The sequence below is a fragment of the Gobio gobio genome, assembly GCF_949357685.1.
Source record: "Gobio gobio genome assembly, chromosome: 5".
NCBI classification, from domain to species: domain Eukaryota; kingdom Metazoa; phylum Chordata; class Actinopteri; order Cypriniformes; family Gobionidae; genus Gobio; species Gobio gobio.
Genome location: NC_137101.1, coordinates 45,516,797 through 45,532,437, shown reverse-complemented (window position 1 = coordinate 45,532,437; position 15,641 = coordinate 45,516,797). Strand labels below are relative to the sequence as shown.

General features: G+C 38.9%; 1 protein-coding gene across 1 annotated transcript; it reads right to left on the bottom strand.

Annotated features, from left to right (window-relative positions):
• Positions 1-2,346: 2,346 nt before the first annotated feature.
• LOC307126168 (uncharacterized protein) lies at positions 2,347-14,928 on the bottom strand. The gene is made up of 2 exons (XM_079816574.1): positions 14,747-14,928; positions 2,347-4,198 (listed from the first exon to the last, which is right to left on the bottom strand). Exons 1-2 carry the CDS (start codon positions 14,871-14,873, stop codon positions 3,108-3,110), a joined length of 1,218 nt encoding a protein of 405 aa, XP_079672700.1. The 5' UTR covers positions 14,874-14,928; the 3' UTR covers positions 2,347-3,107.
• Between the last annotated feature and the right edge of the window lie 713 nt (positions 14,929-15,641).

Sequence of the window (15,641 nt, the reverse complement as noted above, 5' to 3'; positions counted from 1 at the left end):
AACCCACTACATCGTCAAACCAAATACTCAAAGAGTAAAAATCCCAAGTCTATGTGCCCTCGAAGAATGTGTGTATCGAAAAACAAAAATAGAGCCTTCTACGCCTGTCAATGTTCAACTCAACAGAGCATCAAGGAAGCAACACTGGGGTTGAAAAAATAGAACCAGCCTTAAAGAGCAGATGCTCGCTGGCAGCCCTCCTGCTGTGGATCTTGTCCTTGACTGGATGAAGATTCAGCAGCCTTGAAGTATCCAGTCAATTTAGGGATATTTTTTTCTGGATATCTTGGTTACGTTGTTCTTTTTTACCTTTGTATTTTACGTTTTTGTGCTCCACTATCATACTTTCTTTTGGATATTTAGCCGACTTGCCTGTCTAGCAACCGCAGTGATGTAAATGAAAATGATTGACATGATTTGACCAACCGTTGATTAGACAGATGTCATGTGACCCAAGTCACATCTATCCAATCACCTGCCTTTTTTGTCTTTCTTATGGGTCAATGAGGGTCTTTATTTTTTTTGCTGTAAGAGTCGTTCAACAGCATTTCTTAGTTTTTCACTTCATTTTGATGGGCCTAATGTAGCAACAGATGAATATATAAATTGACCTCAAAGTAAACGGTGTAGTGACTTTTACTCAATTCACCGATGATGTAGTGATTTTTAGATCACGTGTCACATAAGGTGTGGTTATGAGTGGTGTGGTCACTCCCAAAAGAGCTGTTCAATAATTCAGAATTAATGTAAACTAAAGCGAGTTGGTCAGCTGATTTATCTGAAGGATTTGTGAGTCTTGAAAACTAGTAGAGTCTTTGATCATCGACAGTGTAATCAAATGAATGAAATTTATTAACAATAGATATGCAAGAGTAATACTTCAATGATTAATAATGCTAGTAATGAATATGCACTTCTAAAGGATTGTAAACTAATAACCACAAATAAAAGTAATGAATGAAACAATAAGACCAATAAATGATGCGATCACAGAATGGATACATGCAATGCTGTTGAACACAATGGAAGAGAAGAGAATTGTATGGGAATGCTTCTTATGGAAACCACCTAATGGTTCTAGCAAATGGTGATAAATATATGTATATATACAAATATATAAAAAGAACTATATATAGAACTGTGATCTGACCAGTTTGAAAATCATGCAGTCTAAACTCGGCATTAAGGTTATCTTTAAATCTGAAACCCTTTCCACACTGACCACATATTAATGGGCTCTCTCCAGTGTGAATTACCGTATTTTCCGGACTATAAGACTTTTTTTCATAGTTTGGCTGGTCCTGAGACTTATAGTCAGGTGCGACTTATATATCAAAATTAATTCATACTGACTGACAAGAATAAACATTTAGCTACGCCTACAGCCGCGAGAGGCCGCTCTATGCTGCTCCTGTAGCCTACCCCTGAAAAAACTGACTGAAAACAACTGAAAACTGAAAACCTGTTAACTGAAATATTAACTTAAAAGACAACTGAGACAGACTGAACACAAACAAAATGCCCCCCAAAAAAGAAAAACCTATTCTGCAAATTACAAACTGCAGGTAACGTTAGTAAAATATGCAGCCAAAAACGGTAATCGAGCAGCAGAAAGAAAGTTTGGAGTGAGTGAGAAACTTGTGAGGGACTGGCAAAAAGCAAAGGTTACTTTAACTGTAATGAAGAAAGCAAAGAAAGCTAATCGCGGACTGAAAGCAAGATGGCCAGAGCTGGAGGAACGAGTTCACAGATGGGTGCTTGAACAACGCTGAACTCTCTGCCGGGAGAGGCTCAGCTGCGCGAGACAAACTCTGCCAGTGTGAATGCACAGCGGGCAGGCTCCCGCTCTTTGCACTGCTTCTGCCCTAACAACGCTTGCGTGAAATGACTTAATGCTGTTATTTTATGATGATTGAAATCGCGAAATGGCCTTAAACAATTACTAAATAAACTGCAAAAAGTTAAGTTTCTTAATATATCCCACGGATTGATTCTGACCGCGCTGCACAAGCTCGCGGCGCCATCGGCCGGACACTATTCGCTTGTTAGCCAGGTTTCAAAGTCCAAAGTGCGAGAAAACTCGCCAGTTGCCCGGTAACCTTTTTATTAATGGATGGATTTGAGAATGCGCTATGGTTTAGTGTGAATATCTTGTCTGACGTGCTGCATGTTTTGGACAGAGTACAGCATAGCTTCCAGCTTCTCAGTAAATGTTTTTTCTGCGAGTGCTATATCGTCCCCTTGGAATTATAAGTTGTGTAGCCTGTATTTTGGAAGTTTTATTTAGAAAATTAAAAGGTTCTTTCTACACAGTCGAATGGAATGCAAAAAATAACATTTTATTTTCGCCAAAATAAAAGCTCTGTTTAATGTTTGAAATAAATCAACATTTTTTGTTTTTAAAAGAAGTCTCTTCTGCTCTGCAAGGCTGTATTTATTTGATTAAAAATACAGTAAAAACAGTAATATTGTGAAATATTATTATAATGTAAAACAGCTGTTTTCTATGCGTATATATAGTAAAGTGTAAGTTATTCCTGTGATCAAAGCTAAATTTATCATCATTACTCCAGTCTTCAATGTCACATGATCCTTCACTAATCATTCTCATGATGATTTGATGATCAACAAACATTTATGATTATCAGTGTTGAAAACAGTTGTGTACAATATTTTTAGGATTTTTTGAAAGCTTTCTATTTCATAGAAATGCTGTTCTTTTGAACCTTCTATTCATCAAAGAATCCTGGGGAAAAGTGAGCATTCAGCATAAGAAACTAGGCTACTTAAAAGAATACAAATAAATAAAAACATTCATATCCCAGTTTGAACTGTAATAGGCTTTGAATATTAACACCTGGCCACTCTTGTGGGTTTGCTACTGTCACAATTAAAAACCGTATAAGGGTAAAAACATGACAGCCAGACATGATGTAAGCAACACAGCTACAACTACTAACATTGATGTGCGAATTATCAAGAATTGACAATAATTCTGCTTAGGGCCCCATAAGGGCTTGGGCCAGCCCTGATGCGACTTATACTCCGGAGCGACTTATAGTCTGGAAAATACAGTATCATGTGGTTAATTTACATCTGAAGCTCTTTCAACACTGATCACATGTAAATGTCTTTTCTCCGGTGTGAACACTCATATGTTCCCTAAGGCTTACTTTCCGTGTGAAGCTATTCCCACACAGAGTGCAGGTGTGAGGCTTCTTTCTGTTGTGAACTCTCATGTGGACTTTAAGGCTTCCTTGTTGATTGAAACTCTTGCCACACTGTTGGCAGGTGTAAGGCTTCTCTCCAGTGTGAATTCTCATGTGTCGGTCAAGGCTTTCTTTACATCTGAAACTCTTGCCACACTGTTGGCAGGTGAAAGGCTTCTCTCCAGTGTGAATTCTCATGTGGACGTTAAGATCTCCTTTATGTCTGACACTCTTTCCACACTGTTGGCAGGTGTAAGGCTTCTCTCCAGTGTGAATTCTCATGTGGACTTCAAGGTTTCCTTTACGTCCGAAATGCTTTCCACATTGTTGGCAGGTGAAAGGCTTCTCTCCAGTGTGAACTCTCATGTGCCTGTCAAGGCTTTCTTTACTTCTGAAACTCGTTCCACACTGTTGGCAGGTGAAAGGCTTCTCTCCAGTGTGAACTCTCATGTGGACTTCAAGGTTTCCTTTATGTCTGACACTCATTCCACACTGTTGGCAGGTGAAAGGCTTCTCTCCAGTGTGAATTGTCATGTGGACTTCGAGGTTTCCTTTACGTCTGAAATGCTTTCCACACTGTTGGCAGGTGTAAGGCTTCTCTCCAGTGTGAACTCTCATGTGCCTGTCAAGGACTTCTTTACTTCTGAAACTCTTTCCACACTGTTGGCAGGTGTAAGGCTTCTCTCCAGTGTGAATTCTCATGTGAACTTCAAGGCTTCCTTTATGTCTGAAACTCGTTCCACACTGTTGGCAGATGTAAGGCTTCTCTCCAGTGTGAGTTCTCATGTGAACGTTAAGATTTCCTTTGTGTCTGAAACTCGTTCCACACTGTTGGCAGGTGAAATAGCTTTTAGTTACTGTCTTTTGAGCCCTTTTTTGTGAGGAAGTCTTTTTAGCCTGTGTCGATCTTTCTCCAGTCTTGAAATCATGATATTTCAATTCTTCCCTTTCATTAAGTTCATGACTTACCTTTTTCAATGCCATGAGATCTAGGGCAAAAACAGACACAAAACAATTTAGACATTTAAAGCATCAATAGCAGGGTAAAGGGTAGTATGATATATAATCTATCCTAGGGATCAGGGGTGGGCAGCTTTGGTCCTGGAGGTCAACTGTCTTGCAGAGTTACGCTTTAATAAAAGATGCCTGCCTTTAATTTCAAACAGTCCTTTAGACTTCAGAGTTAAATTTGGGGGTTGGGTTTAATTTTGCAGGTGTGTTTGATCAAGGATGGAGTAGTGCTGGGCGGTTTGACCAAAAATCATGTATTTTGCTGGAGTTTGATGATTTAACAGTATAAATCGCAGTTTTTATATATCCTAACAATTTAGAAATGAAAATTGTATTATAAATATTATTTAAAAATTATTAATAATAATAATAATAATAATAATAAGTATGCTTTACTGTGCAATTTATGTAATAATTTCAAGGTAGACCAAGCTTTTACTTTGCCGGCTTGGAATGAAGACCTTGGAGATTGTGTGTTTTTACAAACTGTATTTTATTTATTTATTTATTAATTAATTCATTCATTCATTCATTTATTAATCAAAGTACGCTAATGTACAATACGAATATATTTGTTCGTTCATGTTATACCGAACTTTTATTTTGACTGGTTGTCGTGAAGACCTGTGATTTCCTGTGTATATGAAATGACAAATGTCAATAGTTTTATCAAATTAAATGGTGAAATGTTCATTAAGTGACTGACACTACAGATGAAGTTCATGTGCCCTCATATAGTGAGACAGCAGATGCTGAACAGTTTGTGTAGTAGTAGACGAAACCGCAGCGTTCATTCACGGCAGAACAAACAGACTTCAGATTTCAACAGTCTTTATGAGCTTTAATATTCACAGACACTAGTCCATATCAATATCTGATTTATTGTACAGTCACACTTTTGATCTATTCATCCAAAAACTTTGTGACCTTCCACTTTATAGAGCAAGCTCCATTTGTGACTGGATTTCGTCATTTCCGTGATTAAAAAAATCTATAAATCACTCATATATAACTTTTCCTGCCATTGATGAGATTTTTTATCATTTATGACACAGCGCTTTCCCGCCATTGACAGGAGTTTCCGGCAGTCTATGTTTTCACTGGTATATGGTAGGGGGTGCTATGACATCTTCTGAATCAGTACAGAATCTCCGGATCGAAACACAGACAAAGAAGCAGAAACAAGCGATAGAAGCTTTGATCAAGTACATGCAAACTAATGCAATCATCAAATATTATTCAGCAAGCTTTTTAACGTTACTGAATGAAATGTTGAACCCATCAAGAGGTATAAGAAATATGAAAGGTATAAGAAGTATAAAATGCAAGTTTTCACCGACATTCACCATGGATTTAACATAACAGCGCTAACTGTAACAATGGTATTGTGGTGGTAACAGTCAAATGTTTTTACATTATTCATTTCAAGGTTCATAGATTAAAATTCAAGGACTTTCAAGTGCTTCACACTTTTTCAACACTTTACACCAGAAGTCAGTCCGCAGGAAGCTAGATATTTAACTTAAAAATTAAAAAGGTGTTAAACATGGATATTATTCTTACTCAAACCCATCGTTTCACTTCAGAATGCATTTATTAACTCCCGGAGCCGTATGGATTACTTTTCTGTAATGGATGGATGCTCTTTGTTGGCTCAAATTTTGGGCTACCATTTACTGGCACTATAAAGCTTGGATTAGACAGGACATTTTTTAAAGGGGTCATGAATTGAGAATCAACTTTCCCTTGAGCTTTTGATACATAAAATGTCATGGTAAAATAATATTCTGTAAGTTTCAGAACTGAAAACTTCCTTGTTCATTTCACTGTGGATTCATTTGTAAACAAGACACAGTTCGAGACTGGATTTGCAGACAGACTGTGATTAAAAACATGTGTTGGAAACTTCCCTGCGCCTTCGAGTCGGGGATAGGTCTCTCACTGTCATATGTGCCTACGGGCCTAACGGCAGTGCGGAGTACCCGGCCCTCTTGGAGTCTCTGGGAGGGGGTGCTGGAAAGTGCTCCGACTGGAGACTCCATCGTTCACGTGGGCAGTGACACCTGGAGGGGCGTGATTGGGAGGAACAGCCCCCCTCATCTGAACCCGAGTGGTGTTCTGTTATTGGACTTCTGTGCTAGTCATGGCTTGTCCATAACGAACACCATGTTCAAGCATAAGGGTGTCCATCAGTGGACGTGGCACCAAAAAACCCTAGACCAAAGGTCGATGATCGACTTTGTGGTCCTCTCATCGGATCTCCGGCCGTGTCTTGGAGATGTCTGGGACACTCGGGTGAAGAGAGGGGCGGAGCTGTCAACTGATCACCACCTGGTGGTGTGTTGGATCCGATGGCGGGGGAGGAAGCTGGACAGACTCGGTAGACCCAAACGTACTGTGAGGGTCTGTTGGGAACGTTTGGCCGAGCCCCATGTCAGAGAGATCTTCAACTCCCACTTCCGGTGGAGCTTTGACCGGATCCCGAGGGAGTCTGGAGATATTGAATCCGAGTGGACCATGTTCTCCACCTCCATTGTCAACACGGCTGCTCGGAGCTGTGGCCGTAAGGTCTCCGGTGCCTGTCGAGGCGGCAATCCCCGAATGACTCGAACGAGAAGACTCGAGAGATGAACTAATCTTTTCTGTTTCCGGTTACTGCATAGCCTTGCCTATGGGGCTGGGACTTGATGAACGAATGACTCAAACCTGAAGACTCGAGAGATTAACATCTGGGCGTGATTATTTATTCATTTGAATCTGGCGCTCTCTCTCTCTCCACGAGTAGCTGCGACGTAGTCTGTGACACACCTCCCCTGTCATTTGACAGCTAACAGCCTAGTAAACAGACGGTCTCTTTGCAGTAACTGTTTGCTAGTCTTACGTACTGGACGGAATTTATTATCCAATGGATCGTCAAAAGAAGTTTTTTTTCTGCTGAAGATGTTTATTTGAGCTCACTCGAAGCAGCGATGTGGAAAACATTGAGGAGAGTGAAGACAGCGATGACGGTGATATGCTTGTTGACGGAGAAGTTGGTCCAATTTTATACCGGTGAGTTGCTATGTGTAGTTGTTTATGTATATTGAGAATGTGTGAGAGAATGTATTTATTTTATTTTTTCTGTGTGCTAGAAAAAATGCAATATACCAGTATGCATTATACATATGCTGATATTTTGCATTTTTTCTAGCACACATGGGGGAAAATTAGATATATATACACACACACGTATATAACATGTAATTGTTTATATATATATATATATATATATATATATATTATATATATATATATATATATATATATATATATATATATATATATATTAGTGCTGTCAAACGATTAAAATATTTAATCGCGATTAATCGCATTAATGCCATAGTTAACTCACAATTAATCACAATTAATCGCACATTTTTATTTATTCTAAATGTCCCTTGATTTCTTTTTGTCCCATTATTTTTTCTTATTTTAATGCTCTTATCAACATAGAAAAGTGGATCGGCTTGCTTTGTTCAAATGTTTGTTTTATTGAAAACAACATTGGCATACTTTAGTGTTCGATTTCACACCAACATTCTCACTTGAAGCAGTCATTCACACTTGGAGCAAATAATCGCTCACACAATGTAACCCTGTCCATCAATAAAAGGGTGAAAAAAAATACTTTGTTGCACAAACAGCCCCTTCAAACAGCCCTTTCTAAGGGATCAAAACAGGGTGATACAAAATAAAATTACTAAGTGCACATGCGAGGTAAACTAGGACTCCGCCTATAGTGCAGTTAAACCAGGGGTCGCCAACTAGCGGACTCCGGTCCAAATCCGGACCGCGAAGCCTTTTGACGTAGGCTAATGAAACAGTTAACGTTGCAATGCTCACTGTTACATTCAGACCCAGACGCGCGGTCAAGCATGCAGGTGCGTTCACACCGGACGCGAATGACGCGACATGCACGCCGCTTAATCCGCGCCGCAGAATGTCTATTTGCGTCTTTGCATTGACTTAAATCACTCGCGCAAAACGCTTCATTCGCGTCCGGTGTGAATGCACCATCAGAGCAGAAAGCAGCGCTCAAGACAAGCACTTTTAGTTGAAGACCCCTGAGTTAAACCATGGCATAATACGTTTCTCATTTCGGCGTCTCACGCTTGCCATCCACGTCTACTCTTTTAATGGCCCAAACAAGTGTGGGCAGCCGCAGCGTGCCTGATGTTTTGTTTCCGGTCTAGCTACATCCGGAGTGGTGTTGTAGTTTTTCTAACGTTACTAGTTGCTGCAACAGCATGTGAAAAAACTACAAAGTTTGTTAGACCAAAAAGAACGTTAATCTCGCGATAAAAAAATTGACGCCGTTAAAATAGGTTTGCGTTAACGTCGTTAATAACGCGTTTAACTGACAGCACTAATATATATATATATATATATTTATTTATATATTTATTTATTAAGACTGTATTTATTAAAAATTTTCTGTGTGCTAGAAAAAATGCAATATACCAGTATGCATTATCCATATGCTGATATTTTGCATTTTTTCGAGCACACATGGGGAAAAATTATATATAATTTTTCCCCATGTGTGTGTTAATAAAACATATATATATATATATATATGGTCATGCAGTGTGAAACCCCCTGTCGCCGATTCATCGGTCAGTGTGAACACAGCAGTGACTGAATGCTGGCCCAGATAGTCATGCAGTGTGAAAAGAGCAGTGATCCGACCAGTTTGAAAATCGTGCAGTCTGAACTAGGCATTAGTGATGCGGTTTGCGGTTATATCCACCGATCGGGCAGGCCAATAAAAATAGCATTCCAATAAATTGCGGGTGGATGAGAAAAATACATTTTGTGAACCCTGTGGGCGAATCATTCAGATTGCCGTTTTTCCCCAAACGCTTTCAAATCAATTGCCACATGTACTGATGGGGGAGCTGAAACTCATTATAATATGCAAAACTGTAATCCAATCATAGCTGTGGGCGTTTACTTCAAGGTCTTCAATGCAGCACGCCCATAAAAAGCAAGCGTTTCAGGAGCTAGGCTCAAAACCAGGGTATAAAATAGCATATTACTTGTTCATTTTGATGTTCTTGAATGTAAAAACCACGCAAACGTCATAAGTTGACTTCAGGCAACAGTATATATATATTTTTATACATTATAACAAATAAATAAAAGATAGTTGGTAATTCCCCTTTAAAACTCAGTTTGTGGCTTGTGTTTTTTTTTTTATTAACAAAAGTGATCTTGCACTTGTGCCTCCGCTATCGTCCTGTCAATCATCTCGCTCACGCCTATGATTATAGTTACAGTAAAATTTAAATTCACTATCATCGGTTCCCATCCTCAGCCGATCTGCATGACAGTTTTTGCAATGATCATCAATACTAGATTAATGGGCAAGTGAAAACGCGTGCCATGTCACAATTTAGTAGGAACTAAAGAGCGCTCTAGAATGTTTGGTACTCCGATTCTTTTCTTTCTTTTCGTTTCTTTATTGGAATCCGATCATAATGTTAATGTTTGTCAATTGTGACTGTTTTTTATTTGTTAACATTGTTAATAATATATATGTACATAATTACGGTAGACCTACAGTGGCTGATATACTTTAAAATAAACATTTATTATTTAAAGCCCATATATAATGATGTCTGGCTCACATATATATATAAAAAAAAATTTTGGAGGGGGCGCCAAAATTGTTGCTGCATACCCCTCTGGCACTTGGTAGTTGCGCCCCTGCATGCGATCACATGACATTAATGACATTAATCCTCTTTTTTCTCCGCCTTACGAGTTTTGCTGACCTTTAAATATAGTGTGGAAAGCAAAACACATAATCAATTCTTCTGCATCCATTGCCGTTTTAGGCTACTTCCTGTTCCGGTCAGAACGTCTTGGGCTGTTTTGCCAGTTTATAGTGTAAATACGGATACGGGTCGCTTTTAAATGTTTTTTTGAAGCTTTGATTGTGTTTACAGTGTGCAATATAACATGTGTTCATGTTTCGCGTGTAAAAAAACACAGTATTTTTCACACAATTTACTCATCTGTATACCGCTGTTTTCACTGTCCTCAAAACGGCCTGAGAACTCGCTCTATGAAGTCCCTTCTTCAGAAATACGCAGAGGTGGGTAGAGTAGCCAAAATCTGTACTCAAGTAAAAGTACAAGTACTTACTGAAATATTTACTCAAGTAAAAGTAAAAGTAACAATCGTAATATTTACTTGAGTAAGAGTAAAAAAGTATTCGATGAGAAAACTACTCAAGTAGTTAGTTACTAGTTACTTTCAATCTGATTGATAAGAAGCGAAAACCCTACTTGGAGAGCTTTCACACACCTCTCTGTAACACTTTACAATAAGGTTGTATTAGTTAACATTAGTTAATGTATTAGTTAACATGAACTAACCATGAACAACACCTCTGTTCAGCATTAGTTAATCTTTTTCAACGTTAGTTCATAAAAATCCAGCTGTTCATGGTTTATTCATGTTAGTTCACAGTGCATTGACTAATGTTAACAATATTTTAATAATGCATTAGTAAATGTTTAAATTAACATAAAGATAAATAAGTGCTTTATAAGTGCAGTTCATTATTAGTTCATGTTAACTAATGTAAGCTAATGAACCTTATATATATATATGTGTGTGTGTGTGTGTGTGTGTGTGTGTGTGTGTGTGTGTGTGTGTGTGTGTGTGTGTGTGTGTGTGTGTGTGTGTGTGTGTGTGTGTGGGGGCATGTTTTTGTGAAATATCAGGACAGAAATGTGTATAATGACATGGGTATGACATAGGTATTACAAAAAGAGGGTGAAATATGAGGACGTTCCCCATGTCCTCACTTTTCAAAATGCTTATAAATCACACAGAACAAGTTTTTTTTCACAGAAAGTGAACTGCACAGTCTCCTGTGAGGGTTAGGTTTAGGGGCAGGGGCAGTGTGTGTGTGTGTGTGTGTGTGTGTGTGTGTGTGTGTGTGTGTGTGTGTGTGTGTGTGTGTGTGTGTGTGTGTGTGTGTGTGTGATGGGTAGGTTTAGGGTCAGTGTAAGGGGATAGAAAATACGGTTTGTACGGTATAAAAACCATTACGCCTATGGAATGTCCTCACATTTCACAAAAACAAACGTGTGTGTGTGTGTGTGTGTGTGTGTGTGTGTGTGTGTGTGTGTGTGTGAGATTAATGGTTAAACAGTGTAAATTAATGGTGTGCTGGGCTAACTAGAGCTCTTTTTAAAACATACTTTGTTCTTATATTTGTATAAGTATATAGGCTATTCTTTAGGTAGGAATACAATACCGTTTTTATTTGTATGTATTTTCTACACTTCAGACAGGTGACTGTCCGGATTTGTGTATAAATGCAAGACGTCACATTAGGCTATTCAATTTGTTTCGTTTTGTGAAGAAAAGGATATGTAAATGTGAAGATGAGAACGTTTGTTCGTGGACGTGTATTGTTTGGAGGATTCAAACGATTCATTGCTTGCACAAGAGCGCATATGAGGAAAACACTCGGACAGTGTGTGAAATAGTATTATAATAAGGGAAAATTTCCCATAGTTACCAAATGACCGTTAATAGTGTTCAAATATAGGCATCATTGTGACACTTACCGCTAACGTTACATGCTCTTTTCAGGGTGGAATTCTTGTGTGCTGAGATGTCAGTTCGTTTTGGTGCACACAACATGCATCGCATTATGAAACTATTCTTTTTGACATCTTGGAGTGAAAACATAGACTGAACTTGAGGCCACGGGCAATCTGCCTCCCGTAGCTCACACACATCTTCCGACTAAACGCGCGCTAATTATAAGCGGGTGATGCGTAGCAACCTCTCGCGAAGCAGCCTCTCCAACGTTTCGCGAGACTTGCGAAAGTCATATTCACTTATTTTAATATATATAATATAATTATTACCATTTGACAGTAACGGAGGAACGCCACCGAATGTAACTAAGTAAAAGTACAGTTTTTTCACAAGAAATTTACTTGAGTAAGAGTAAAAGTTCCCATCTTTAAATCTACTCTAAAAGTACAAGTTACCCAAAAAATGTACTCAAGTAAATGTAACGAAGTAAATGTAATTCGTTACTACCCACCTCTGGAAATACGTAACGAGTTCTGATTGTGCCAGCGGTTCCCGTGTTGTGATTCGACAGCAGCTTAGCGCACGTTGCCCGGAAAGGTCACGCCTCTTACCATAACGGAGATGCATGCGCTCAATGATCTCTAAGTACAGCGTCCCTGGGAAAGCCAAACAAAGGTGATTTGACTCCGGGATGAAAATAACAGCGTCTCGACGACATGGCGACAAACAAACTATACAAACGCAACACTTCCTCTTCTCCACGCGGGAGCAACAAGACCACGCCCCCTTTTTCGCGTATTCTTGTGGGCGGAGGTTAGTCAACAAACTGTTCTACTGACGTCATTAAAGCAGGATGTAGAGGGATGTAGTCCAAACCGGCCGTTCGCTTTAGGCTGTGTTCACACTGCAGGGCTTAATGCTCAATTCCGATTTTTTGAAAAAATGCGATTTTTTTGCAAGGCCGTTCACATTTCCAATTAAATGCAACCTTTTGTGATCTCCTGTGTGAACGTGAAATGACTCAGAAGTGACCCGCATGCACAGAAGAGTACTCAACGGTCAACGACGTCACTTGTTGTTTACGGAAGTAGCCAAATATGGGTGTCAGCATTGGAGTTCGTTTAGCTTTATTAAAGTTATTTTCGCAACGGAGCCAGCACCATTACAACCTTCTCATGTTAAGAAGAAAATTAAAAAAGGAGGAGGAGAGCAAGGTTTTTGGCCATGGCGTTTTGTGGAGCAGTGGTAGCAACGTCGGTACAGAGAAACGTGTGTGTGCGGAGTCGCAGCCAGGAGTGGTGGGATACTGATGTGTGTGGCTTTACTGACACCGAATTCGTCAGTAACTTCAGAATGACCAGATCCACCTTCAATTATGTTTGCGAGCGCCTTCAACTAACTTTGTCACGGGAAGAGACACGTCTGCGGCGGCCCATAACAGTGCAGAAACGCGTTGGAGTTGGAGTGTATTGGCTAGCAACAGGTACGTACTTCTTTTATTGGCGGTTAGCAACTATTTCTTGTGCATTACCGCCACCACTGGACTGGAGTAAGGAACGGGAGTTACAATGATGAAGTTTGTCGCGTATCAACGACGTGCGGGTCGGATACATGTGACCTGGCAGTTCAGACTGAAGACGCATTTCAAAAGATCGGATATGTATCGGATTTGGACCACATACCCAAGTGGCCTGGGTCGCATTTGAAAAGATCGGATCTGTGTCGTTCAGACTGTCATGAAAAGATCAGATACAGGTCGCATAAGGGCAAAAAAATCGGAATTGGGTCGTTTCAGCCTGCAGTGTGAACGCAGCCTTAGACTTTGAAAGGGAACTTCTGTTAAATAAAATATCTCGCTTGGCATTGAATTTTGAGCTTTGTAATTTTACAGGTATTATTTATGCTCTAGCAGCAACATTACACACTAACTAAAGTTTGAAAAATGGGATCACGAAGAACAGGACCTTTAAGATGATGTAAGCGGGTCGTCAAAAAAATCGGATTTAGTCACCAAATCGGAATTGTGCATCAAGACCTGCAGTGTAAATGCGGCCAAAATGTGTTCTCATCTCATGCAGCAGAAGTAGAAGAGGTTTAGTTAAAATACTGCATCTGTAACTGCACGAGAGAATAATATGAGCTTTAAATTTCCACATGTTGCAAGCTTTATTTAACTTTATTACAACTGACATAACATTTACGAAAGAGTCAGATACGAAAATTATAATTTTTTACGTCACTTCAAGGAAATAACCCGATTTATTAATAAAGTCATGTAAACGCGGTTTACTTGCGTTGTCAGTTTACTGGTTTGCATGAAAACGGGGAAAACTGGTTATTTCAATAAGCTGATATTTGTGAGTTATCATTTTACTGGTGTGCATGTAAACATGCTCAATGTTTTGTCTAAAGATGCACATCATTAATGTTTTTTTCTCTAAGACACATTTATAAAAGCTACTTAAATGTCCTAATTGAAGGTCCTAAGGCCTAATCCTGGCTTAATCGAAGACCGGTCTGTGAAACTAGGCCGTAATATTATTAGTAACTGCACTAATCAATGCAACACAATAATCATTTTATGATTAAATGGCCTTTATGATACATTTTTTAAATAAAAATCCCCCCTCGCCCTTCAGCGCTAGTTAGTGGCACCAGTGCTACTGCTCTCAAATGTTAGTCTGGAGCCCTGAATTATGACTTATTTATTGCTTGATTTAATGTTTATTTACTGCTATTTATGTTCAGGGATATTCAAATGTTTATAGCAAGTAGATATTGGGTTTAAAACAATAATTTTTTGTTTTGTTTAGGGTACATATCGTTGTATGATTATACTTCTGTATATTCTCCATTTCTGTAGAGCTGGACATTTTAATAAAGATCAAATGAGTGAGTTCAGCTTTGAGAATGAAACCAACCTGTTTGTTCCTCAGTTTCTTCATCTTTCACTCTCAATGTTTCTTCAATCTTCATGTCTTGACTCTCCTCTTTAATGAACTCCATCTTTATGTCTTCAATCTCCTCTTTAATAAACACCATCTTCATAATGGTGTCATGTGGATCTCAGTCACTTCACCCAGAGTTAATCTTTGTGTTTGTCCTGTTTAAGATGATGATAAAAAAATAAAAAAAGGAAAGGAAAGGAAAGCGAAATCAATCTGAGTGCCTCAATCAGTTCAGTAGTTCAGTCACTGGTAAGAGTCAGAGAGGGATTACAGACACATCATGGCATTTATGATCAACATTTGATATTTAATGAATTACAGATTGTATTTTAAGGATTACACGTTCATGAAAACATTAGCAGTTAGTTTGTTAAAGTTTTCATAACACGTGTTAGTGTTTGTTCTCGTTCATTTACACTGTTTTATTCGAGTCGCGATTCGAATCACGGAATCATTTCGCAAAGTATTTGATTCAATTGACTCGGAGTTTCGAAAAGTTCAGTTTCTCCACCACTACTCGCCAGAGATTGAACTCGTGATGAAATAATTCAGGATAGAGGAAGAGAAATGAGACGCATCTTTTACCGGTTTGGATGCGATTTACTCCCTCAAAATAGCCTTCATTAAAGTTAGATAAAGCATTACAATGTTATATTCAATAGTTAATAAATTATGAACCATTGAACGGTTTCTATCGCTTTAAACAGATTAAATGCTTAAAACAAACCTTTCTTTAGGCGAATCACAACAGATGCAGGAGCGCGGCGCAGCCTTATGACGTCACATCGCCACACCAAAATAAAAGTCCTGTTCACACTCTGTCTTATAATCACAGAAGTGCAGAGAAATGTCTGTCCACTATTTTTAC

Excerpts from the sequence above, each read along its gene's own strand:
- LOC307126168 (XM_079816574.1), bottom strand. The coding sequence starts at position 14,873 with ATGAAGATGGTGTTTATTAAAGAGGAGATTGAAGACATAAAGATGGAG. Across the intron at positions 4,199-14,746 it reads AGAAACTGAGGAACAAACAG|ATCTCATGGCATTGAAAAAG; the intron begins GTTGGTTTCATT and ends TTTTTGCCCTAG.